The sequence below is a fragment of the Macaca fascicularis genome, chromosome 11, assembly GCF_037993035.2.
Source record: "Macaca fascicularis isolate 582-1 chromosome 11, T2T-MFA8v1.1".
Lineage (NCBI taxonomy): Eukaryota > Metazoa > Chordata > Mammalia > Primates > Cercopithecidae > Macaca > Macaca fascicularis.
Window position 1 is genome coordinate 1860682 of NC_088385.1, and position 27829 is coordinate 1888510.

A 27829-nucleotide genomic window follows, 5' to 3' on the forward strand; every position below is an offset into this window, starting at 1 on the left:
ATATTTTTCTATAAAGATATACTTTATATATATATACACACACACACACACACACACACACACACAGAAAAACTAGAAAACGAATAGGAATTTAAAAAGAAATTTTTTTTTGTTTTGGAGACGGAGTCTGGCTCTGTCGCCCAGGCTGGAGTGCAGTGGTGCGATCTTGGCTCACTGCGACCTCCGCCTCCTGGGTTCAAGCAATTCTTCTGCCTCAGCCTCCTGAGTAGCTGGAACTACAGGTGCCTGCCACCATGCCCGGCTAATTTTTGCATTTTTAGTAGAGTTGAGATTTCACCATGTTGGCCAGGCTGGTCTCAAACTCCTGACCTCAAGTGATCCTCCCGGCTTGGTCTCCCAAAGTGGTGGGACAACAGGCATGAGCCACCACACCCATCCAGAAAAGAAAAATAAATTCTTAGTTTTTCATTTGTAGCAATTTTGGAAAATGACAACAATTGCATACCTTATTTATTTAAGTTATTCCTCCTCTCCTTTTTTTTTTTGCAATGGAATCTCACTCTTACCACCTAGACTGTAGTGCAGTGGTGCGATCTCGGCTCACTACAACGTGCCCCTCCTGGGTTCAAGTGATTCTCCTGCCTCAGCCTCCCAAGAAGTTGGGATTACAGACATGTGACTGCACGCCTGGCTAATTTTGTATTTTTAGTAGAAATGGGGTTTCACTGTGTGGCCAGGCTGGTCTTGAACTCCTGACCGCAAGTGATCTGCTGGTGTTGGCTTCCCAAATGCTAGGCCACCGTGCCTGGCCCTTCCTCTCCTTTTTAAATTACATCATTTGTCCTTCATTTCCATTTTGACAAGGTGACATTTTCTCAGCACAGTGCTATTTACCAGAGATGGTAATGGGTTCAGGTAAAATGGTGCGTGACACTGGGCAAGTTAACATACGGAAAAGTGATGACAGTTCTTTCCATTTACCCTGCCTTCTTTTTTATTTCTGTCTCCACTGTGTTGTGAGTATGATAAATTCAGAACTTGTGTGGAGGATTGAATCTGTGAAGGTACTTCACGAACAACGTGGAGCTTCTACCCTTGAACCAGGGGTGCTGAGGGCTAAGATTTGAAACTTGAAAAAAAATTTTCAGACATAAGTTTTACTTTTTAGTCACATATACTGCTTTCTCTCAGGTGTGCAAGTAAAAGTTGACTTACTTTTACAAAGAAACAACTAGGGAAAAGGAGAATTAGTACATTTTGTTTCTCAGGTGTGATGGCTCATGCCTGTAATCCCAGGACTTTGGGAGGTTGAGGCAGGCAGATCACTTGAGGTCAGGAGTTCAAGATCAGCCTGGCCAACATGCTGAAACGCCGTCTTTACTAAAAATACAAAATTTAGCCAGGTGTGGTGGTGCATGCCTGTGGTCCTAGCTACTCGGGAGGCTGAGGCAGGAGAATCGCTTGAACCTGGGAGGCGGAGGTTGCAGTGAGCTGAGATCATGCCACTGCACCAAAAAATAAAAAACCAAAATGTGTTTCTAACTTGTTTATTTTCTAACTATAAATTAGTCATTATTCTTTAGTTAATTAATGAGAGAAAACATATTTCCTATTGTCTACCACAGTTGAAAGTATATTATAGCAACATTAAATGGACTAAGACAAAAAAAGACAGAGTATAACAAGATTCAGATAATTCTACCTCTAATTTTTTCGAATGAAAATGTTCAGCCCAAAAGGAGTGAAATAAAGTGACCAAATAGCGTATTCTACTTCTTACACTCCTTTGAATAGTACTTCTATTTCCAGTCTTCTCTCTTTATTGACAGTGCAGAAGGCATGGGCTTGATGTGCTTGGTGGGAAGGGGGAGCTTATCAGCTCACTGACTGGAAGATGTGTTCATAGTGACCTGGAAGGTGCAGCCTTCCGAATGGGATTTTGTTTTGAGCAATGAGTTTTAAAATGTCTTTGTAGAAAAGCTTTATGCCTAATGAATGGTTTAAAATACACCCCAAGTCTTTATTGTATGCAGGGAAGGATTTTTTTTTTTTTTTGAGACAGGGTCTGACTTTGTCACCTAGAGTGCAGTGGCGTGATCTTGGCTCACTGTAGCCTCCGCCTCCCAGGCTCAAGCAGTCCTGCCTCAGCCCCCGCAAGTAGCTGGGACTGCACGTGAGCACCACCACACCCAGCTAAATTTACGTATGTTTCGTAGAGACGGGGTTTCACCATGTTGCCCAGGCTGGTCTCGAACTCCTGAGCTCGAGTGATCTGCCTGCCTTGGCTTCCCAGAGTGTTTGGATGACAGGCAGGAGCCACACACCCAGTCAGGGCTTCTTGTTCTGTGTTGCGTGTGTGCTTCCTGGGGTGTAAAAACGAAATGACAACAGTTTCACCTTAAAGTGAATCGGTTTGGAGTTACCCATTTGGAATTAGGTAATGCTAACAAGGAGAAATCAGATGAAATAAGTTGAAAATGGAAATTGTGTGTTATTTTTTAAAAATGCAGTTTTAATATTTTCAAGTAGATATAGAAATACCAAATACAACTGTTGTGAAGTTATAAAATTTTGTTAATAGATGAAGATTGTTTACAGTTAGCAGAGTTCATTTTATTTTTACTCAGTTTAAAGTTTGACACTCATTGATTGAACAAATACTATTAAATGTCTACTGTGTGCCCAATCGATCACCTTGTAGTGTGCAGAACAGATTCAACGTGGACAAACTGTAAACTGGGAGGAGGCCGATGAGTTTGTCGTTTTAAGGTAGGCCAGAGATTATTATGGCTTAAACTAATTAATGTGTTAGGTGTTGGGATGGAAGAACACAAATAATTTTAAGAGATTTTAAAAACTATTTTTGGATACAATATAGAATACATGTAGAAAATAGAAGAAAACAGGCGTATCGATAAGTGTAAATTATAAAGTAAGCACCCTCATAACCACCACCTAGCAACAGAACTTCCACATCCACCCAAAAGTCCCGTAGGTGAAACAGCCCGGTCAGAACTCTCCGTCTCCTCTAAAAGTGACCGGTATTCTGGATTTTGTAGTTATCATGCCTTTGCTTTTTACTGTATTTATCACATCTACTCCTTAATATTATGGTATTGTTATATTGTGTCATATGTTAAATTAATATTCCCAGGTATCATCCCTAAGAATTACGGCTTTGTTTTGTCTGTGTTTCAAAAAGATGCTTCAAATCTGTTAACTACAGAGTTGACCTTAATTCCTCCTTTTTTCTGTCATGCAGTTCGAGCATTTCTTGGCTTATTAGCTGGAATGACAATTCCGTCATCTCTGTAACATCCGTGTTGGTTTCAGGGGAGTGACTCGATTCCGTCATCTCTGTACCATCCGTGTTGGTTTCAGGGGAGTGACTCGATTCCGTCATCTCTGTACCATCCGTGTTGGTTTCAGGGGAGTGACTCGATTCCGTCATCTCTGTACCATCCGTGTTGGTTTCAGGGGAGTGACTTGATTCCGTCATCTCTGTAACATCCGTGTTTGTTTCAGTGGAGTGACTTGATTCCGTCATCTCTGTACCATCCGTGTTTGTTTCAGTGGAGTGACTTGCTTCCGTCATCTCTGTAACATCCGTGTTGATTTCAGGGGAGTGACTTGATTCCGTCATCTCTGTACCATCCGTGTTGGTTTCAGGGGAGTGACTTGATTCCGTCATCTCTGTACCATCCGTGTTGATTTCAGGGGAGTGACTTGATTCCGTCATCTCTGTAACATCCGTGTTTGTTTCAGTGGAGTGACTTGATTCCGTCATCTCTGTACCATCCGTGTTGATTTCAGTGGAGTGACTTGATTCCGTCATCTTGTAACATCCGTGTTTGTTTCAGTGGAGTGACTGGATTCCGTCATCTCTGTACCATCCGTGTTGATTTCAGGGGAGTGACTTGATTCCGTCATCTTGTAACATCCGTGTTGGTTTCAGGGGAGTGACTTGCTTCCGTCATCTCTGTAACATCCGTGTTGGTTTCAGGAGAGTGACTTGATTCCGTCATCTCTGTAACATCCGTGTTTGTTTCAGGGGAGTGACTCGATTCCGTCATCTCTGTACCATCCGTGTTGGTTTCAGGGGAGTGACTCGATTCCGTCATCTCTGTACCATCCGTGTTGGTTTCAGGAGAGTGACTTGCTTCCGTCATCTCTGTAACATCCGTGTTGATTTCAGGGGAGTGACTGGATTCCGTCATCTCTGTACCATCCGTGTTGGTTTCAGGAGAGTGACTTGCTTCCGTCATCTCTGTACCATCCGTGTTGATTTCAGTGGAGTGACTTGATTCCGTCATCTCTGTAACATCCGTGTTTGTTTCAGTGGAGTGACTTGATTCCGTCATCTCTGTAACATCCGTGTTTGTTTCAGTGGAGTGACTTGATTCCGTCATCTTGTAACATCCGTGTTTGTTTCAGTGGAGTGACTCGATTCCGTCATCTCTGTACCATCCGTGTTTGTTTCAGGAGAGTGACTGGATTCCGTCATCTTGTAACATCCGTGTTGGTTTCAGGGGAGTGACTGGATTCCGTCATCTCTGTACCATCCGTGTTGGTTTCAGGAGAGTGACTTGCTTCCGTCATCTCTGTAACATCCGTGTTTGTTTCAGTGGAGTGACTCGATTCCGTCATCTCTGTACCATCCGTGTTGGTTTCAGGGGAGTGACTCGATTCCGTCATCTCTTTACCATCCGTGTTGGTTTCAGGGGAGTGACTGGATTCCGTCATCTCTGTACCATCCGTGTTTGTTTCAGTGGAGTGACTGGATTCCGTCATCTCTGTACCATCCGTGTTGGTTTCAGGGGAGTGACTTGATTCCGTCATCTTGTAACATCCGTGTTTGTTTCAGTGGAGTGACTCGATTCCGTCATCTCTGTACCATCCGTGTTGGTTTCAGGGGAGTGACTCGATTCCGTCATCTCTTTACCATCCGTGTTGGTTTCAGGGGAGTGACTGGATTCCGTCGTCTCTGTACCATCCGTGTTGATTTCAGGGGAGTGACTGGATTCCGTCATCTCTGTACCATCCGTGTTGGTTTCAGGGGAGTGACTGGATTCCGTCATCTCTGTACCATCCGTGTTGGTTTCAGGGGAGTGACTGGATTCCGTCATCTCTGTAACATCCGTGTTGATTTCCGGGGAGTGACTGGATTCCTGGTTATAGGCCCTTTTGCCTGCTTTGTGTGTATAGAATGTGTTGTATGATGGACATTATGGACACAAGATGAATGAGTATCTGGATTTTGGTATCTTCCTTAATGAAGAGTTGTTTTGTCTAGCAAGAGTTAATTTACTTGGGGATTAACTTGATCCTTTCAAGACTTGCTTTTAAACTCTGTTAGGGCTGGTTTAGAATAGCCTTTTCTCTAGGCTACATTAGCGCTACTCCTAAGGCTTGACCTTTTAGTGTCTCTACTAAATGCCTCTGCTGTTCTTCCCACTATTTGGAACTTGAATTTTTCCCAGCCCTATGAGAGTTCAGGCAGTCGCTCAACTCATGGCTCTCTGATAGTTGCTCTTTCCCCAGTAGCTCTTGATTTTACCTTGTGGAGGCTTGCCCTGTCCATGCACGCCTTAGTGTTTGGCCAAAGACTCAAGGGGACCTTTGTCAGGTGGGACACTGCAGCTTTTCTGGTGAGCATCCTTCTCTGTTTTGTTTTTAATTTTTTTTTTTTTTTGAAACAGAGTCTCACTCTGTTGCCCGGGCTGGAGTGCAGTGTCAGGATCTCGGCTCACTGCAGCCTCTGCCCCGCAGGTTCAAGCAATTATCCCTCCTCAGCCTCCCGAGTAGCCGGGATTGCAGGTGCCCACCACTGTGCTCAGCTCACTTTTGTATTTTTGGTAGAGACAGGGTTTTGCCTGTTTGCCAGGCTGGTCTTGAACTCCTGACCTCAAGTGATCTGCCCACCTTGGCCTCCCAAAGTGCTAGGATTACAGGCATGAGCCATGGTGCCCAGACCTCTGGTGTTTTGCTTTGCAGATTTTCACAGATTAATGGGAACCTTACTCATTCAACTGTCTTGGGAGCTTTGCAAGACTACTGTTCTTCGTTTGAGCTTCCCCTCCCTACGTCACATACTAGACATATCTGGGCCATCACCTTGTTCATTTTCTCTCAAGGATCATAGTCCTGTACTGCTTGTTATCCAGGGTCTGAAAACAGTTATTTCATGCATCTTGTTTAATTTTATAATAGTTTACGACAGGAGGGCCAGTCTCACATGATGGTCAAAGTGAGAAGTATAATGGTAAATTTATTGAAAGATTTAAAACAGATTACTGCCATGATTTGTGGATGTATTATCAAGATCACCCTGGTGCTCTCTTGAAAATAGACAAAGGAGCTGGAAAAAAGCTAACTAGAGGCTGTTGCAAGCTAGACTGGAAATGGGGTGAAATGGTTAGACTCAAGAAATACTTTCGCACTAGAACAATTAGGACCTGCTGTTGACTTGGTTGTGGGACGTGAAGATCAGGAGGAGGAAAAGGAGAGCTCTGGTGTTTGGCTTGAGCCACTGGAATGGCAGTGCCATTTAAAGAGACAGAGAAGACTCGTCTCTCATCAGAGTCACCAGATGATGGGTGAGATTGAAGAGGAAATCAAGAATTTTTTTTTGATAAAATAAGTGTGAGTTGCCTATCAGACATCTAACTAGAGATGCCAAGTGGGCAGTTGGATGTATGAGTCCTGAAATCAGAGCAGAGGGCAGGCCTAGAAATTCATCAGCATTTCTATTGTATTTTAAACCATGTAGTAGATTAGAGAGTTTAGATGGAAAAGAGAAAAAGGTTAGAACTGATCACCTGGTCACTGGTCTAATTTAGACCTGGAGGTCTAATTTAGAAGGATGAACCTGTGAAGGAAACAGAGAAAGTGTAATTGGAGAGAAAGAACTAAAAACAGGAGAGTGTGATGTCATAATAGTCAAGAGAAAAGTGTCTAGGAGCGGTTGGGCGGTTGCTTTGAGTGCTTCTGAGAGTTCCAGGAAGATGAGGACAGAAATGTGTTCATTCGAGTTGGTAACGTAGAATTTGTTGGTGGTCTTGATGAGTTGTTTCAATGGAGGGGTAGAGAAAGAAGCCAGATTAGGCTGCTTTTATGAGGTAAAGGGATCTTGTATGTCTGAAATATTTTAAAATTAATTAAAATAAAAAGTGAATGGGAGAGGGAGAGGAGGAGGAAGAGACAGCAGGTGTGGACCAGCGGGCTTCGGTGTGGACCGGCGGGCTTCGGTGTGGACCGGCGGCCTTCAGGGTGGACCGGCGGGCTTCGGTGTGGACCGGCGGGCTTCAGTGTGGACCGGCGGGCTTCGGTGTGGGTGTTTGAACACCTTGGAGTTCACAAAGGCTTTCCAGTGGTGTGTGGGCAGTGGTGTGTGGGCAGTGGTGTGTGGGCAGTGTGCAGGGCAATTTCAGATTCTTAACTCCCGCGTGTCATTCTCTGCATTTTGGTTCGCCGAAAACATACCTGTGAGATCATCTTCCCCTCCCTTTTTATGGTTGTACTTTGCCCACTCTAACTCCTGTTCATCCTCCAGCTCTCAGGTGTTCCTTAGGAAACTTTACAAGATCCCAAGACTACGTCAGGATCTCCTGATTACGCTTTTATAGTATTGTGGATATTTTCATTATAACACTTTTTACATATTATACAGTTACTTAAAAATTATTTTCTTCATTTGACAAATACTTGAGTACTATCATTGCACTATGTATTGTTCTGGGTGCTCATATACATCAGAGAATAAAAAAGAAAAATCCCTGGGATAGGAGAGACAAACAGTAAATATAAAAAAGGAATATGCTAATAAACAGTTACAAATACCAAGAAAAAAGTAGATCTTGGTTAGGGAGATTGGGAGTGTATATTAGAGTCAAATCGTAATTAAAAATGGAGTAAAAAGAATGAGCCTGCTTGAGACTTTGACTTTTTTTTTTTTAGACAGTCTTGCTCTGTCACCGAGGCTGGACTGCAGTGGCACCATCTTGGCTCACTACAACCTCCACCTCCTGGGTTCAAGCCATTCTCCTGCCTCAGCCTCCCCAGTAGCTGGGATTACAGGTGTGCACCACCAGGCCCAGCTAATTTTTTTTGTATTTTTAGTAGAGATAAGGTTTTACCGTGTTGGCCAGGCTGATCTCGAACTCCTGACCTCATGATCCACCCGCGTCAGCCTCCCAAAGTGCTGGGATTACAGGTGTGCACCACTGTGCCCAGCCGAGACTTTGACTTTTGAACAGACTTCAACAGTTAAGGGAAGGAGAGAGCCTGTCAAAGGGAGCAGTGAGTGCAAAGGCCTTAAGTCAAGAGGGTGACTGACATGTTGAGGAAAAGCAAAGAGGTGAGTCTGGCTGGAGCCAAATGGATGAGGAGAGAGGAGTATAAGAGATGAGGCCAGAGAGGTAATAGGGCCGGATCATGTAGAGCCTTCTAGGTCAGCATAAGGACTGTGACTTTTACTGTGAGTAAAACGAGAAGCTTTTGATAATTGCAAGCATGTTTTGACTTCTGTTTTAAAAAGATCACTCTGGATACTCTATTTTGAATGGTGAGATAGATTTGGGAGACTGTTGGTGTAATCCAGGCAAAAGATAATAGTGGCAGTGTGACGGTGGAGGTGGTAATTTTCAGGATATATTTTGAAAATGGGAAGAGCAGGATTTCCTGATGAATTGGATATAGGCGCAAGAAAAAAAGAGACTCCTATGGTTTTGGCTTGAACAACTGGCTGGATGCACACCATGAATCAAGGCACAATGAGTGAAGCAAGTTGAGAGGGGAAGGCCAGGAGGTCACTTGTCGATGTTAACAGTGGGGCAGATAGTCGATATGCCAGTACAGCAAAGGTACATACAAGTGTGGATTTCAGTAGGGAGTAAACACTTGGGAGTTTTCAGTATGTGCATGATACTGAACGGTGAATACCAAGGGAATGAGTGTAGGTGGAGAAGAGAAGACTACAAAGAACGGACGCTTGGGACACTCCTGAGGAGTTGGGAAGAAAAAAAAACAGTAAGATAGGAGGAAAAGCTTAGAGTGCCATATCTTGAAAGCCAAGGGAAGAGAGTAGAATAAGGAAGAGGGACTGAGCGGTTGTGTAAAACGCCGCTGATAGATCAGGCACAGTGACTAAGGATACATCGTGGTGGCAGCAACATGGAGGTCGTCAGTGACCCTGATGAATTATGCCGATGATTATTTGATTAAACTCTATTTTTCCTATTAAAGCTTCCATGATAAAACACACCAAATATGTTATTTCTCATTATTATATCTCCAAAGCATTGTTCCTGGAGTGCACCAATGGGATAAATACATAGGTCCCAGAGCCTCTGGGAGGACTAGAACCGGGCTCAGAAGTTATGTAGACAAGAATAATGCCTCGAATCAATCCTACTCCTCTGTTGGTTTAGTGATGACAGTGCTGCGTGGCACAGGCATGTTAGTGTGTTACGCTGTCATCACTAACACTGCTCACCTCCGCTGGAGCCCCCGCTGTTGGTGTGTCCGGAAGCCTGAGGGGGCTGCTGCCTCTGCCACCCATTGCTGGAATTGTCTGTAAATATTCACGTCCCGGCTTCTTCATGTCACAAGAGTCTGTTTTAAAGTACGTGATGAATGAGTCTGATTGAGGTGATTAGGTCACGTAGCTGGGCTTTAATTACAAGAAAGGCTGGGCAGCAAGTATGTGGCATTTTCAGTTTCTGTTGTGGGAAGTAGACTCTGCCTTAAAATGTGGAGTTCCCACACAGACTAAGGAGGTCAGCTATCACACGGCAGGAAAGAGTGATGGATGCCTGCCACAGTGCGAGATAAATAGATGAAATAGATTTTGTGGGGTATATGTGAAAAGGTAATAGTTGAAACCACAGGATTAGGGAAGGGCTCTTTTGGATGGTTATTTGTGTGGGTTGTTCACAAACAAGAGCTTCCCCTAAAATTCAGCCTGTGCTTCGTGGTGATGTCGCGTCTACCCAAGAAGGGTTCCTTTTTTAAAAATTCACATAAAGTTGCTCTGTGGATTAGTGAAGGCTTTGGATTCAGGCTATAGAATCCAGATGTTCCGAGGACAGGAATTTAGAAAACGTCTGCAGGTAGGAAAGGAAAAGAGGGGGAATAAGAATTTAGAGCTGGGATAATTCTTTAATGGAAGCCACTTGAAAACTTTAAAGACAGACGTTCCTTCTTTAACTCTGTGGTTAATTTTTTTTTTTTTTTTTTCCGGTACCAGCTAGAGTTTGCAAAGAAGGTGAACTGACAATAGCTATTAGGTTTAGAAACAAGGAGGTTTTTTATTTGCTATTTTAGAGTATGTGGTTCAGCAGAGAGGTGAGGATAGAAACTGGCTGATCATTCATCCATTTATCATTCATTCCTTCATCTAACAAAAGAGGAACAGATAGGGAGGAGAAGTAATTTTTAATGACTGCTTACATATCAGACAGTGCCTGAGGAATACAGAAGACAGTTTCCATCCTTAAAGAGTTCCCAGTATGGTATGTTAGAGAAGAAAAATTATTGCTAACAGTGTGGTAAGTGCTGACGAGCTATGTAAGCTGTGTAGCATGCTGTATGAGAAACAGGAGGTGCGCAAAATTCAGCACAGGAGTAGGAAGGGATTGAAATATTTCCTTTCTAGCTAATTCTCGAACGTTTGGTAGCCGTTTCATTCATTCAGTATTCATGCCCTAAATGTCTGTTAAGCACTTACCAGAGTGGCAGCTGCTGTTGTAGGTGCTTTGGATCCACCAGCCAATGAATGAAACAAAGATCTTAGCCTTTGTGGAGCGTACATTCTCGTAGAGAATAGTAAGTAAATATAATCAATAAGTCATAAAATATGTTAGAGGGCAAGTGCTGTATGTAGGAAAAAAGCAGAGCAAGTAAAGGGGAAAGGACACGTGCGTTCTTTTTTGGCTGTGTTACATTTTAAAGTAAGGTGTAGATTATACTGAAAACACTGAACATTCATTTTGTTTTCAAGCCTACACAAAAGCAGTAAGAACTGTATAATGAATCTCCCTATACTAATCACTCAGATACACCAGTTTCGAAAATTTGGCCACACTTCCTTCCTGTATCCTTTTTTCTTTTTCCTCCTTTCTTTACCAAAGATTTTAAAGCCAATCCCTCGCATGGTGTCATTTTCCTCTGCGGACTTTAATATGCATCTCTAAAATATATGGACATTTTCTTGCATAACGAGAGAACAACTAAACCTAATACTAATACAAAAAAGGCATTTGAGCCAAGACTGGAAGGAAGTGAAGTCTTCCCCTAGCAGCTTGTGCAAAGGCCTCAAGGATCAGGCGCATGCTCAGCATATTTGAGGAGTAGCAGGGAGTCCCGGGGGCTAAAGCATATGGTGACCCAGGGAGGGATGAGAAGAGACGAGGCCTTGCAGGCTACTGAGAGGACTTTGGCTCTACTTTGAGCTGAATGGGGAGCTATGGCAGGTTATCAGCAGAGGACTGACAAGGACAACTTTGTGTTCGAAAGGGTCACTTTAAGTGTTCCATTAAGAATACACTGTAGAAGATAAGGGGCGCTCAGTTAGAAGGCTGTCATGGATTAAAAGGTGTATTTTTGTTTAGTGGTTCATTCCAGGTGTTGGCAGTGGAGACGGCAAGAAGTGCTTGGATTTTGGGTATGTTTTAAAGCTAGAGGTAACTGGATTTCCTGACTGTGGCTTGAGAGCGAGAGGAAGGCATTACGAAGACTCATAGGCTTTTGGCCTGAGTAACAGGAAGGACGGAGCAGGTTTGGGGGCACCATCAGGCGTGGAGATGACGTCTTGCCATGTTGCCCAGGCTGGTCTCGAACTCCTGGCCCAAAGGGACCCTCCTGCCTCCCAGAGTGCTGGGATTACAGGTGTGAGCCATCACACTTGGCCAGGAGTTGAGTTTTGAGCACGTAGAGTTTGAAATGTTTATTGGACGTGAAAGTGGGATAACTAGGCGGATAGTGAAAGCTGGAAGTAGGGAGAGAGGTAGCATAAAGCGTTCATCTCTGGATTCCCTGGATTCCCAAGAGCCTGTCCACAGGGTACTGGGAAGTACTGACTGATGTATTTAGAGACATTCGCAGAGTCTGACAAGAAAATCACTGAGGTGGTTCGGTCACAGGGTACTGGGAAGTACTGGCTGATGTATTTAGAGACATTCGCAGAGTCTGACAAGAAAATCACTGAGGTGGTTCGGTCACAGGGTACTGGGAAGTACTGGCTGATGTATTTAGAGACATTCGCAGAGTCTGACAAGAAAATCACTGAGGTGGTTCGGTAACCTGGAAGACTCTGATATATCCCTTCCTTCCTTTTCTATCCTGAACTCAGTAAAATTTGGGTTAAAAAAAACAACAACACTATGTTTTTCTGACATTTTCTGAACCTGACCTACTTAGGAAACTTGTTCCACAGTGTCATCTTTTTCTTCCTAACTGTAGCACCACTCGAGAGAGATCGTCACCGCAGGTAACCAGGTGGTGGTTATTCTGGGGGTGGATGCTGTGGAAAGGACGTTGTCAACACAGATTGCTTTCCATAGCTGCAGTCAGCAGTGCAGACTGATTGTGATGGTGTCTATTATTTCTCCTTTTAAAAGGGAGCATTTCTCATCCCCTTTTTGGATCGTTTGGAATTCCGATTACATGTCTCGGGGTCATGTGGAAGACTGACTGACACACCACCTGAGGATGTGAAACAGTAGTTTGAACTGTTGTGGTAGCTGGCGTCTGTGTGACTGATTTTAAGTAACTGGGTGTTCAGAGGTAGGGATCCTCCTATGCCTGCACGGGTGAGTGAGCCTGAATGCAGTCTGTGGATTCCCTGGTTCACGGGGAAGCGTTGGTAACACGGAAGGGGTCCGTGTCTCATGAGGCTGTAGTGATCTTTTGCATACATCGGCTCTCGCTCCTCTCTGAAAAAAATGAGAGCGAACAGGAGGACACTGAATCTCTTCTTGCCTTTTTTCCACAGGAGATGCATCGCAGGTTTGAGAACGCTCCTGATTCTGCCAAAACAAAAGCTCTGCAAACTGTTATTGAGATGAAGGTAAGTGAGAATCTAGTAAAGAATCTTATGAATCACTTTATACTTTTAAGTGATCAAAAACTTCCATGCGTGAGTGTTAGGAAATGGCATATAATAGTATTTTACTTATTTGGAGATTGAGAGTGAGAATCAATGTCAATGATATCCTAAAAGAATTTCAAATTCTTTTCCTTTTACTTGTAGACCATAATTCAAATTGGACCAAAAAGAGTGGAACAGAATTTCTTTAAATCAGCTATTCGCAAATACCTTGGTCTCAGGACACCTTTATTCTCTTAAACTGACAGACTCACTTCCTTCATTTTAAAAGAAAATGTCTACCGAATACCAAAGCTGGGTAACCATAGCTTGTCAGTTGTTCTTTCAGGTAAAAACGGTGTTCCGTGAAGAAAATACTGAATTCAGCTTACAACTCAAAGCAACACACAAGTACTGTGCTTAGGGACAACCATCGTATTTCAGTGCGCAGCTTCATACCATTTTCTCACACACAATATATTAAAAGTATGTGTACTCCAGAGTTGAGATTTATTTATTTTATTTTCTATTTTTTTTTTTTTTTGAGACGGAGTCTTACTCTGTCACCCAGACTGGAGTGCAGTGGCGCGATCTTGGCTTTCTGCAAGCTCCGCTTCCCGAGTTCACGCCATTCTCCTGCCTCAGCCTCCCAAGTAGCTGGGAATAAGGTGCCCGCCACCTCGCCTGGCTAATTTTTTGTATTTTTAGTAGAGACAGGGTTTCACCGTGTTAGCCAGAATGGTCTTGATCTCCTGACCTCGTGATCCGCCTGCCTTGGCCTCCCAAAGTGCTGGGATTACAGGCATGAGCCACTGTGCCCGGCCGAGATTTATTAAAAGTAATACTTTTTACTGCTTCTTCAAGGACAGTCTTAGGTGAAGTGGTCTTTTAAAAATTTTATTTCTTATTTTTCACTTTTTTCCTACAAGTACTTGATGTGACAAATATTAATGTAATGACTACAAGTATGGTTTGATGCATTGCCTTGATTTGTGCTAAGGCACTAGCAATTTTACCCATCGTTGCTTTATATCTTTAGCGCAGACAGTGGAAAGGTCAAGTGACATCATAGTATTATTATGAAAATAGTTTTGATCATGCATACTTTGTGAAATGGTTGAGGGTACCCTGAGGGTCCCACAGACCATCCTTTGAAAACCTCTGCCTTAAGTTAATGAATATTTAGAAATCTTTAGGCTGTTCAGTGTAGTAATTAAGAGCTTGCTTTCTAAGTTAAACTCCCCGGATTCAAAATCTCGCTTCACTTAACCAACTGTAAGATACAGAGCAAATCACGTATGCCTTAGTTTCTTTATCAACAAATGGTGATAGTAATAGTACTTATCCAGTGGGTCGTTTTGAGGTTTAGTTAAAACGTGTAAAAACACTTTGAACGGGACCTAGCGCATAGTAAACATTCAACATATACTAGCTGCTGCTGCTGTTATTTTTGTTAACAATCTTCTTTCTCATAAAAGCTTGTGTAGTTAGGGGCCTCCCCCCACAACTACTTCTTCATATCCTCCGGAAAGCTCAATACTGTATTTTGCATTGTGGGCCTTCATTTAATATTTGTTGATATGACAAGAATATTTAGTTAATGGTATATAAATAATTTTATGTAAATAGGTAGTTATGGGAACTGTTGTCTTAATTTGGATGATTTCCTCTTAAAACTTTATATTGTATACATCTTTATTCTCGGTAGGGAAAGGATTTACCAAATTCCAAATTAGTGGGTTCTGGGTTCTTTGTAGTTAATTAGTAGTCTTGAGTATCATCTTGTAAAGGGTCTTTAGAATGGTTCAGTTGCATGGTTTACCTTTTTCACATTCACCACAAGTTTATCTGTCATGTTATTTCCTGATCCTTGTTAACACCTAAGAATAAAACACACGAATGTACCTGTGTTCACAAAATTATTTGTTTAACCACCTTTTGACAGAATGAGGATGAGTAGTAGTAGTACTTGGTGGCACTGGATGCATTTTAAGTTGTGGGAACCTTCAGCCGTTCTGCTAAGAAGGAGAAAGATTCTGGTGGCCCAGTGGGGTCAAGAGGATGCGATGCTGAAATCACAACAGAAATCGCTGTGTTGCTGAGAACGTGGAATGCGCCTAAGAGAATTATGAAAATCTAGAATAGTCTTTAGGGAAAGTAGGGAAGAAAGATGACTGAAGTAAAAGAGCCCCGTCATCTTCAAGGTGATGCCATTTTCTTCACCTTCTCCTCTTTCGCCTCTTCTTCCTCCTCCTCTTCTTCCTCCCTTTCCTCTTCTTATCCCTTCTCCCACCATTTTCCCTCATTCCAGCCTTTCCTTCTTTGCCCCCCTTCTTCTGTTTCTCCTCCTCCCCTTTCTCTGCTATTTGTTTGTTTGTTTGTTTTTCCGTCACCGGTGGAGGAACAGGGAAGAACTGCTATACTGCTCTAGGTTTGTTTGTTTTTCCGTTACCGGTGGAGGAACAGGGAAGAACTGCTGCACTGCTCTAGGTTTGTTTGTTTTTCCGTTACCAGTGGAGGAACAGGGAAGAACTGCTGCACTGCTCTAGGGTTAGAGTGTTGCTGGTAGAGATAAGGCAGAGTGATTGGGATGCAAATGAATTGAGGGTGATCATGACAGAGTAGTTTGGAGGTTGGGCCTGGACTGTACCCTGGATGTGGAAAGAATAAAATTCAGGTGGACTGACAGGTTGGGAGAAAATGTAAAAGTCAGGAAAGTGGAATTCTCTTTGAGGTTGAACAGGAAATAATCAGAGTGAGGGTACAACAGGCCTGGGGAAGAGAGTTCTGGGTGTTGATAGGATCCAGAGTACAATCCTATGAACTGGATTGCTGAAATGGACTGGAGGATGAGATCATTGCAATTAAGGACGTCAAGGAATTCTGTGCAATCCTCGGATTATGGCAAGAGTGGTGATTGAAGGGGATATTGTAAGCCAGGTGCCAAAGACTTCCAAAAATGGGCAGGAGTGATTGAGAAGTCCCTGGATGGCAGCAATGGGGAGGGGAGGGTGAAGAGGAGTATGAGTTTTCCATAAAGGGAAACAGCCTTGAGGAGCTGGGAGAATGTCAACCGTTTCCCCTGCTCCTTTGTGGTGTTGGGGGATTACTGGCCTTCACTGGAGAGAGTTCATGGGAAAAAGGTTGAGCATTTGGGGATTTGACAAAGAGCAGAGGATTTCAGTAAGTCCAGTGGGATTGGTTGGTCAGTGACGGAAGGGCTGGGGCTGGGGAAGTACAGAGCAGTAAAGTGAAAAGGAATTTATTTATTTAAATATTACACATTCTAGGAGTAAGAAACCTGGTTGGAATGACTCTCCTCAAACCCAGCATTGGTACCAGTTGGGTTGGTGCTAGAACTAGTAGAGCGTATCAGGCCTTAATTTTCTGGCCTGATTTCCTTGGTAAGTTTTCTGGTCAGTCAGTACCTGCTTCCTGGTTTTCCGAGCTGGAATCATGATCCCTTTTTGGGAAGAAGGTTTTATGGTGCATGATTTGGTAGTGAGGGTGCTAATTTGTCAAAAGCTGCCTCTGTCTGTGTTTGGGGTAGGGGAGAAGATAGATTATATATATATATATATTTTTTTTTTTGAGACGGAGTCTCGCTGTGTCGCCCAGGCTGGAGTGCAGTGGCCGGATCTCAGCTCACTGCAAGCTCTGCCTCCCGGGTTTTTACGCCATTCTCCTGCCTCAGCCTCCCGAGTAGCCGGGACTACAGGCGCCCGCCACCTCGCCCGGCTAGTTTTTTGTATTTTTTAGTAGAGACGGGGTTTCACCGTGTTAGCCAGGATGGTCTCGAACTCCTGACCTCGTGATCCGCCCGTCTCGGCCTCCCAAAGTGCTGGGATTACAGGCTTGAGTCACCGCGCCCGGCCGATAATATATTTTTTTAATTTGTCAAAAGCTTCCTCTGTCTGTGTTTGGCGTAGGGGAGAAGATAGATAATATATTTTTTTAATTTGTCAAAAGCTTCCTCTGTCTGTGTTTGGGGTAGGGGAGAAGATAGATAATGTATTTTTTTAATTTGTCAAAAGCTTCCTCTGTCTGTGTTTGGGGTAGGGGAGAAGATAGATAATGTTTTTTAAGGGCCTTGTAGAGACTTTCTAGAAGCTCTGTACAGGTACAGGCTGCCATGTGATGTGCGGAGCTGGAGTTCTCACCTGGGACTAAATTGTCTTAAGTGGAGCCCCAGTGCTGCTGGAGATACACTTCACTCTTTCAGCTGGTCCAGTTTCATTACCACTCAGGCTAATGACAGAGGAGAACTTACATTTAACTTTTACTTTCTTTCATCTATAGGCTAGTCATATGCTTATGCCTAGTATTTTAGTCTTTTTTAAGGGGCTGTGTTCCGATATTTCCAGAGAAATCTTATAGCAATCTTAAAAGTAAATTTTCAGGTGGTGCAATTGAAGTAGGACTTCTTATAGGTCAGTCATTTCACATGAGTAAATAAAAATCCCGGTTCAGGGATAGAATGACGCTGATAGTATTAATTCAGTACAATGGATTTTGAACAGATACATTTTAATTTGAGTGAATTTATAAAAGAAAATTTTCGTGGTGATATTTTTAAAGGTCATGTGATGAGCAAGACAGAGGAATACATCCTCTCTTCTCCCCTCCCTTGAACCTGAAGTAGCTAGGTGGAGTTTTCTCAAGATAAACCTTAATCTATCCTATCTTCATGCTGTGAGAATTAAGGAGACTTAATCAAGAAATCATTGAGGTGAAGAAGGAAAGGAAGTTAATTTCAAAATAACTTCCAAAGGAATGGTTTCTCTAAAACTCCAAGTGAAATAAAGCTGCACTTAATTTTGGCTCTTTAAGGCCTCTGTTTCTTCGGTGAGTAAGCCTATGCGACTACAGATGTGTAAAACTCTTCATGCCGTGCAGGAGTCTTTCTGTCATTCAGAGCAGGTCAGGGAGTCTGGGGAGAAACGGTGCTGCGACAAACAAAATCAAGACATCGAATATGAAGTAATGTTCTGTTAGAAGGTGATATTTGTGGTAGAGATGATGATTTATAAGGACAGTGATTTTTTAAAATTACGAATTATTTTAAATGTATGGAGAAGTGTAGACAATAAGGATTTCTAACATAATAAATAACTTAATTATTCCCTCATTTTTCTGCAATGGGATGTTAGGTAATTTTTATTATTGCACATATCGCTGTACACATTACTGTATAAATCTTTGGAACTCTTACTTTTTTCCCCTCCTTTGGGGCATAATATGTTTTTTAGGGGTCACCAAATAATGATAAAATATTAGAACTAGAAAAGGCTTTACTATTAATATTGGAAATTTTTTTCACCAGAAATTTGTAATTTCTGATGCGAAGAAATTTTAACCAGTTTTTCATTGCATTTACTTTAGTAATTTAGTAATTATTTTCAACTTTAATTTAAGGGATTCAGAACTGGAGGCAGCCATAGAGGAAAAATCATACTGTGGATATGAGTACTAATCCTCCCACTCAAAAGGCTGTAAAGGACGTATTTTAGAAAGAAGGCACTGGCCGGGCATGGTGGCTCACGCCCTTAAGCCCACCACTTTGGGAGTCCGAGGAAGGTTGATCACATGAAGTCAGGAGTTCGAGACCAGCCTGGCCAACATGGCGAAACCCTGTCTCTACTAAAAATAGAAAAATTAGCTGGGCGTGGTAGTGCACACTTGTAATCCCAGCTACTTGGGAGACTGAGGCAGGAGAGCTGCTTGAACCTGGAGGCAGAGGTTGCAGTGAGCTAAGATCGCGCCGCTGCATTCGAGCCTGGACTACAGAGTGAGACTCTGTCTCACAAAAAGGAAGCAAGGCACCAATTGTCAGACAGCATTTTTTCTGTATATTTGTCTATCTTTATTAAATGTAACATCTTTAAATATCATGTTATTCAGCTTTTCTGGGCTTTTGTGAATACTTCAATCACTAAATCTTCTCTTGTCTTCAGGATTCAAAAATTTCCTCTATGGAGCGTGGGCTCCGAGACCTGGAAGAGGAGATTCAGATGCTGAAATCGAATGGGGCTTTGAGTACTGAGGAACGGGAGGAAGAAATGAAGCAAATGGAAGTGTATCGGAGCCATTCTAAATTTATGAAAAATAAGGTAATGGCCTGTGAGACTTTTGATTCTTAAAGGGGGTTTGAAAAATTGATGCATATTTTTTACTTCTCTAACAATGATAAAACTGTATTTTACACTGTTTTATCAGGTTTAAGGGAAAAATACTTTTAGCACAGTTCTTTCAAATGAAACTTCTCCAGAATTAAAGTCAGAATTACTGACTTAGATAGTTATTACCAGTCTTTACTTATAAAGACGATTCTCTGTATGAGGCTACATACGTATTTTCACGGTTTAACTTTTCGTATCTATTAGTACTTCCGAAAAACTTCCAGATGAGTTTTTCTCACTATGTGAAATATCAAGTTCTTTACCTCTTGTGAATTATTTAAAAAGTCAAAACCCCAAGAGGCTTGAGATGGAGTTTCGCTCTTGTCACCCAGGCTAGAGTGCAGTGGTGTGATCTCAGCTCAGTGCAGCCTCTGCCTCCATGTTCAGGTGATTCTCCTGCCTCAGCCTCCTGAGTAACTGGGATTACAGGTGCATACCACCATGCCTGGCTAATTTTTTTTCTATTTTTGGTAGAGATGGGGTTTCATCATGTTGGCCAGGCTGGTCTCGAACTCCTGATCCTGTGATCCACCTGACTCAGCCTCCCAAAGTGCTGGGATTACAGGCGTGAGCCACCGTGCCCAGCCCTAAGAGGCTTTTTAATGAAATGGGTTACGTGACGTTCCATTTCCCCTCCAAATACGGTTCTGTAAAGGAAAGCCCTTTCTCTGCCCTGTCCTGTGGGGAAGATCCACTTACTGTCAGGTTTATTGCTTCCCATGTGCGTTTCAGGCGTAATAATGACAGAGAGATACACCAAGACCTATCAGTCTGTGTTTGCAATCAGTCACAGTGTTCCTTCCTTGTATCCAAAGTCATTTAGTTTGATTCTGTAAACTATTTCAGCAAGTTGGAGGATTTAGTTTATCACAATGATAAATTTACCAGTTTTGTTGTGAGTTGTTAATTAAACATTATGATTGTAGTTATAAAGTTTTAGCCAGAAAATAAGTGTTTTCCCCCTTTATTTCCCAATTGTATTCTCCAAGTTCTCAGAAATGAAAACTGAAACATCCCAGTAGTGTGAAGGAATGATAATCGTCACTTCCCCTTCAGTTTCTGGCTTCTTGCCATGGTGCCCATACCTGGCATGTAAGTCTACAGAATATTCCTCTTCTACCTTCAGACTCTATTATTAATTATTTCTACTAATTTCATTTCAGGTTTAGAAATTAAAAACTCACATACCCAACTTTATTTCTTTTTTTTTTCTTTTGAGATGGACGTATGCTTTGTCGACCAGGCTGGAGTGCAGTGGCATCATCTCAGTTCACTGCAACCTCCATCTCCAAGGTTCAAGCTTCAGCCTGTCGAGTAGGTGGGATTACAGGCGCCTGCCACCATGCCCAGCTAATTTTTGTAGTTTTAGTAGAGACAAGTTTCACTATGATGGCCAGGCAGGTCTCGAACTCCTGACCTCAAGTGATCATCCTGCCTTGTCCTCCCAAAGTGCTGGGATTTCAGGTGTGAGCTGCTGCGCCTGGCCTCGCATATCCAACTTTCGATGAGTTTGGATTTTTCACCCTAATTTGAGAACAAAACATAGTGCAGTATGATCTCTGTGTTTATGTTTTTTGTTTATTGATTAGCACATTCCAGTCCACTGTGGGGAAAAGAAAACCTGTGAACTTAGAGAAACTACCTATGGCTCTTTGAAGAGGGAATGAGGGGAACAGATTTGATTGTATTGTATAAGTTATTGTTATTTCCAGTTACCATTCTGGCTCAAAAGTAAATAATAAGAAGACCTAAGTTGACACATAAGTGAAAAAGAATAATAATGTCGTGACAGGTAGAACAACTGAAGGAGGAACTAAGTTCGAAAGAGGCTCAATGGGAGGAGCTGAAAAAGAGAGCGGCTGGTCTTCAGGCTGAGGTCTTTGCCGTAAGATGTACCTCTTTGTGTGCAGTGATCCCACAGTGGGACCCTGCCAGCTCTATGGCTTCTGAGTGGCTTACCCTTTCATTCTCTGTGGTTGGCAGCTTTGCCCATTACTAGCACTAACCAGCCTGCTCTGCTCTTTAACTGACTCCTGTTCACCAGCTTGACCCACATGTCACTTTGTGTGCAGTGAGCCTTCACGTGTTCTGGAAGCCTCATACCTGGTACTTTATTGTTGCTTTTATCACTCTATGGATGGTATTTCAAAGCCTGTTTTTTCCTCAACCCCTTATTGTTGATTTATATAAATGGTGGCCTTCTTTTCTTCCTAGGTACAAGAATATATGCAGTTGTTCTAGGCCCATCACCTAGAATTTATTTGAATTTGAAACTCTTGAGTAAAGTGCTTTACCTTCTTATGCAGACATTATCTTTAAGTCTTCAGTGAGTGATTTTGCCACAAAGTTCCTTTCTTTAGGACAGATATGTAGAAAGTATTTATCTAGTAAATTAAAATTACTAAGAGACTTAATGTCAGGTATCTACACCTATCTAGTTCAATATTCTGATGAACTTAAAATTTCAATTCAGAACGTAATAATAAAATAAATGCAGTTGGCCCTCCATATCTGTGGATTTTGCATCTGTGGATTTAACCAACTGTTTTTAATTTTCAGGGTAAAAAAATGGATGTTGTGTCTGTACTGAACATGTACAGACTTTTTTCCCATGTCATTATTCCCTAAACAATATAGTATGACAACTATTTACATAGCATTTACATTGTGTTAGGTATTTTATTTTTTTTTTTTTTTTTTTTTTTTTTTTTTTTTTTTTTTTTTTTTTTTTAAATTAATTTATTATTATTATACTTTAAGTTGTAGGGTACATGTGCATAACGTGCAGGTTTGTTACATATGTACACTTGTGCCATGTTGCTGTGCTGCACCCATCAACTCGTCATTTACATCAGGCATAACTCCCAATGCAATCCCTCCCCCCTCCCCCCTCCCCATGATAGGCCCCGGTGTGTGATGTTCCCCTTCCTGAGTCCAAGTGATCTCATTGTTCAGTTCCCACCTATGAGTGAGAACATGCGGTGTTTGGTTTTCTGTTCTTGTGATAGTTTGCTAAGAATGATGGATTCCAGCTGCATCCAAGTCCCTACAAAGGACTCAAACTCATCCTTTTTTATGGCTGCATAGTATTCCATGGTGTATATGTGCCACATTTTCTTAATCCAATCTGTCACTGATGGACATTTGGGTTGATTCCAAGTCTTTGCTATTGTGAATAGTGCTGCAATAAACATACGTGTGCATGTGTCTTTATAGCAGCATAATTTATAATCCTTTGGGTATATACCCAGTAATGGGATGGCTGGGTCATATGGTACATCTAGTTCTAGATCCTTGAGGAATCGCCATACTGTTTTCCATAATGGTTGAACTAGTTTACAATCCCACCAACAGTGTAAAAGTGTTCCTATTTCTCCACATCCTCTCCAGCACCTGTTGTTTCCTGACTTTTGAATGATTGCCATTCTAACTGGTGTGAGATGGTATCTCATTGTGGTTTTGATTTGCATTTCTCTGACGGCCAGTGATGATGAGCATTTTTTCATGTGTCTGTTGGCTGTATGAATGTCTTCTTTTGAGAAATGTCTGTTCATGTCCTTTGCCCACTTTTTGATGGGGTTGTTTGTTTTTTTCTTGTAAATTTGTTTGAGTTCTTTGTAGGTTCTGGATATTAGCCCTTTGTCAGATGAGTAGATTGCAAAAATTTTCTCCCATTCTGTAGGTTGCCTGTTCACTCTGATGGTAGTGTCTTTTGCTGTGCAGAAGCTCTTTAGTTTAATGAGATCCCATTTGTCAATTTTGGCTTTTGCTGCCGTTGCTTTTGGTGTTTTAGACATGAAATCTTTGCCCATGCCTATGTCCTGAATGGTACTACCTAGGTTTTCCTCTAGGATTTTTATGGTATTAGGTCTAACATTTAAGTCTCTAATCCATCTTGAATTAATTTTCGTATAAGGAGTAAGGAAAGGATCCAGTTTCAGCTTTCTACTTATGGCTAGCCAATTTTCCCAGCACCATTTATTAAATAGGGAATCCTTTCCCCATTTCTTGTTTCTCTCAGGTTTGTCAAAGATCAAATGGCTGTAGATGTGTGGTATTATTTCTGAGGACTCTGTTCTGTTCCATTGGTCTATATCTCTGTTTTGGTACCAGTACCATGCTGTTTTGGTTACTGTAGCCTTGTAGTATAGTTTGAAGTCAGGTAGCGTGATGCCTCCAGCTTTGTTCTTTTGACTTAGGATTGTCTTGGAGATGCGGGCTCTTTTTTGGTTCCATATGAACTTTAAAGCAGTTTTTTCCAATTCTGTGAAGAAATTCATTGGTAGCTTGATGGGGATGGCATTGAATCTATAAATTACCTTGGGCAGTATGGCCATTTTCACAATATTGATTCTTCCTATCCATGAGCATGGTATGTTCTTCCATTTGTTTGTGTCCTCTTTGATTTCACTGAGCAGTGGTTTGTAGTTCTCCTTGAAGAGGTCCTTTACATCCCTTGTAAGTTGGATTCCTAGGTATTTTATTCTCTTTGAAGCAATTGTGAATGGAAGTTCATTCCTGATTTGGCTCTCTGTTTGTCTGTTACTGGTGTATAAGAATGCTTGTGATTTTTGCACATTAATTTTGTATCCTGAGACTTTGCTGAAGTTGCTTATCAGCTTAAGGAGATTTTGGGCTGAGACAATGGGGTTTTCTAAATATACAATCATGTCATCTGCAAACAGGGACAATTTGACTTCCTCTATTCCTAACTGAATACCCTTGATTTCTTTCTCTTGCCTGATTGCCCTAGCCAGAACTTCCAACACTATGTTGAATAGGAGTGGTGAGAGAGGGCATCCCTGTCTTGTGCCAGTTTTCAAAGGGAATTTTTCCAGTTTTTGCCCATTCAGTATGATATTGGCTGTGGGTTTGTCATAAATAGCTCTTATTATTTTGAGGTACGTTCCATCAATACCGAATTTATTGAGCGTTTTTAGCATGAAGGGCTGTTGAATTTTGTCAAAAGCCTTTTCTGCATCAATTGAGATAATCATGTGGTTCTTATCTTTGGTTCTGTTTATATGCTGGATTATGTTTATTGATTTGCGAATGTTGAACCAGCCTTGCATCCCAGGGATGAAGCCCACTTGATCATGGTGGATAAGCTTTTTGATGTGTTGCTGAATCCGGTTTGCCAGTATTTTATTGAGGATTTTTGCATCGATGTTCATCAGGGATATTGGTCTAAAATTCTCTTTTTTTGTTGTGTCTCTGCCAGGCTTTGGTATCAGGATGATGTTGGCCTCATAAAATGAGTTAGGGAGGATTCCCTCTTTTTCTATTGATTGGAATAGTTTCAGAAGGAATGGTACCAACTCCTCTTTGTACCTCTGGTAGAATTCGGCTGTGAATCCATCTGGTCCTGGACTTTTTTTGGTTGGTAGGCTATTAATTGTTGCCTCAATTTCAGAGCCTGCTATTGGTCTATTCAGGGATTCAACTTCTTCCTGGTTTAGTCTTGGAAGAGTGTAAGTGTCCAGGAAATTATCCATTTCTTCTAGGTTTTCCAGTTTATTTGCGTAGAGGTGTTTATAGTATTCTCTGATGGTAGTTTGTATTTCTGTGGGGTCGGTGGTGATATCCCCTTGATCATTTTTAATTGCGTCGATTTGATTCTTCTCTCTTTTCTTCTTTATTAGTCTGGCTAGTGGTCTGTCAATTTTGTTGATCTTTTCAAAAAACCAACTCCTGGATTCATTGATTTTTTGGAGGGTTTTTTGTGTGTCTATCTCCTTCAGTTCTGCTCTGATCTTAGTTATTTCTTGCCTTCTGCTAGCTTTCGAATGTGTTTGCTCTTGCTTCTCTAGTTCTTTTAATTGCGATGTTAGAGTGTCAATTTTACATCTTTCCTGCTTTCTCTTGTGGGCATTTAGTGCTATAAATTTCCCTCTACACACTGCTTTAAATGTGTCCCAGAGATTCTGGTATGATGTATCTTTGTTCTCATTGGTTTCCAAGAACATCTTTATTTCTGCCTTCATTTCGTTATGTACCCAGTAGTCATTCAGGAGCAGGTTGTTCAGTTTCCATGTAGTTGAGCGGTTTTGAGTGAGTTTCTTAGTCCTGAGTTCTAGTTTGATTGCACTGTGGTCTGAGAGACAGTTTGTTATAATTTCTGTTCTTGTACATTTGCTGAGGAGTGCTTTACTTCCAATTACGTGGTCAATTTTGGAGTAAGTATGATGTGGTGCTGAGAAGAATGTATATTCTGTTGATTTGGGGTGGAGAGTTCTATAGATGTCTATTAGGTCTGCTTGCTGCAGAGATGAGTTCAATTCCTGGATATCCTTGTTAACTTTCTGTCTCGTTGATCTGTCTAATGTTGACAGTGGAGTGTTGAAGTCTCCCATTATTATTGTATGGGAGTCTAAGTCTCTTTGTAAGTCTCTAAGGACTTGCTTGATGAATCTGGGTGCTCCTGTATTGGGTGCATATATATTTAGGATAGTTAGCTCTTCCTGTTGAATTGATCCCTTTACCATTATGTAATGGCCTTCTTTGTCTCTTTTGATCTTTGATGGTTTAAAGTCTGTTTTATCAGAGACTAGTATTGCAACCCCTGCTTTTTTTTGTTCTCCATTTGCTTGGTAAATCTTCCTCCATCCCTTTATTTTGAGCCTATGTATGTCTCTGCGTGTGAGATGGGTCTCCTGAATACAGCAGACTGATGGGTCTTGACTCTTTATCCAGTTTGCCAGTCTGTGTCTTTTAATTGGAGCATTTAGTCCATTTACATTTAAGGTTAAGATTGTTATGTGTGAACTTGATCCTGCCATTATGATATTAACTGGTTATTTTGCTCATTAGTTGATGCAGTTTCTTCCTAGCCTCAATGGTCTTTACATTTTGGCATGTTTTTGCAATGGCTGGTACCGGTTGTTCCTTTCCATGTTTAGTGCTTCCTTCAGGATCTCTTGTAAGGCAGGCCTAGTGGTGACAAAATCTCTAAGCATTTGCTTATCTGTAAAGGATTTTATTTCTCCTTCACTTATGAAACTTAGTTTGGCTGGATATGAAATTCTGGGTTTAAAATTCTTTTCTTTAAGAATGTTGAATATTGGCCCCCACTCTCTTCTGGCTTGTAGAGTTTCTGCCGAGAGATCTGCTGTTAGTCTGATGGGCTTCCCTTTGTGGGTAACCCGACCTTTCTCTCTGGCTGCCCTTAAGATTTTTTCCTTCATTTCAACTTTGGTGAATCTGGCAATTATGTGTCTTGGAGTTGCTCTTCTCGAGGAGTATCTTTGTGGCGTTCTCTGTATTTCCTGGATTTGAATGTTGGCCTGCCCTACTAGGTTGGGGAAATTCTCCTGGATGATATCCTGAAGAGTGTTTTCCAACTTGGTTCCATTTTCCCCCTCACTTTCAGGCACTCCAATCAGACGTAGATTTGGTCTTTTTACATAATCCCATACTTCTTGCAGGCTTTGTTCATTTCTTTTTCTTCTTTTTTCTTTTGGTTTCTCTTCTCGCTTCATTTCATTCATTTGATCCTCAATCGCTGATACTCTTTCTTCCAGTTGATCGAGTCGGTTACTGAAGCTTGTGCATTTGTCACGTATTTCTCGTGTCATGGTTTTCATCTCTTTCATTTCGTTTAGGACCTTCTCTGCATTAATTACTCTAGCCATCAATTCTTCCACTTTTTTTTCAAGATTTTTAGTTTCTTTGCGCTGGGTACGTAATTCCTCCTTTAGCTCTGAGAAATTTGATGGACTGAAGCCTTCTTCTCTCATCTCGTCAAAGTCATTCTCCGTCCAGCTTTGATCCGTTGCTGGCGATGAGCTGCGCTCCTTTGCCGGGGGAGATGCGCTCTTATTTTTTGAATTTCCAGCTTTTCTGCCCTGCTTTTTCCCCATCTTTGTGGTTTTATCTGCCTCTGGTCTTTGATGATGGTGATGTACTGATGGGGTTTTGGTGTAGGTGTCCTTCCTGTTTGATAGTTTTCCTTCTAACAGTCAGGACCCTCAGCTGTAGGTCTGTTGGAGATTGCTTGAGGTCCACTCCAGACCCTGTTTGCCTGGGTATCAGCAGCAGAGGTTGCAGAAGATAGAATATTTCTGAACAGCGAGTGTACCTGTCTGATTCTTGCTTTGGAAGCTTCCTCTCAGGGGTGTACTCCCCCCTGTGAGGTGTGGGGTGTCAGACTGCCCCTAGTGGGGGATGTCTCCCAGTTACGCTACTCAGGGGTCAGGGACCCGCTTGAGCAGGGAGTCTGTCCCTTCTCAGATCTCAACCTCCGTGTTGGGAGATCCACTGCTCTCTTCAAAGCTGTCAGACAGAGTCGTTTGCGTCTGTGCTGAGGTGTCTGTGTGTCTTAGTTTACTGTGCCCTGTCCCCAGAGGTGGAGTCTACAGAGACAGGCAGGTTTCCTTGAGCTGCTGTGAGCTCCACCCAGTTCGAGCTTCCCAGCAGCTTTGTTTACCTACTTAAGCCTCAGCAATGGCGGGCGCCCCTCCCCCAGCCTCGCTGCTGCCTTGCCGGTAGATCACAGACTGCTGTGCTAGCAACGAGGGAGGCTCCGTGGGTGTGGGACCCTCCCGGCCAGGTGTGGGATATGATCTCCTGGTGTGCCTGTTTCCTAAAGCGCAGTATTGGGGTGGGA

The 27829-nt window shown here is 42.2% G+C and overlaps 1 protein-coding gene across 20 annotated transcripts in view; it reads left to right on the plus strand.

Moving 5' to 3' along the window:
- ERC1 (ELKS/RAB6-interacting/CAST family member 1) overlaps positions 1-27829 on the plus strand; it is a 503040-nt gene that overhangs the window by 56087 nt on the left and 419124 nt on the right. For 8 of the 20 annotated variants that reach the window (XR_012419846.1, XR_012419850.1, XR_012419847.1 and 5 more), the window contains exons 3-5: positions 12953-13027; positions 19000-19155; positions 21017-21109. Coding sequence is in view for 11 of the 20 variants with exons in the window: in XM_045366369.3 (XP_045222304.2) it covers positions 12953-13027; positions 19000-19155; positions 21017-21109 (324 nt within the window). In the remaining 9 variants the exon portion in view is untranslated. The remainder of the gene's footprint in view (positions 1-12952; positions 13028-18999; positions 19156-21016; positions 21110-27829) is intronic. The other 12 variants (XR_012419854.1, XR_012419848.1, XR_012419853.1 and 9 more) reach the window with 2 other exon arrangements.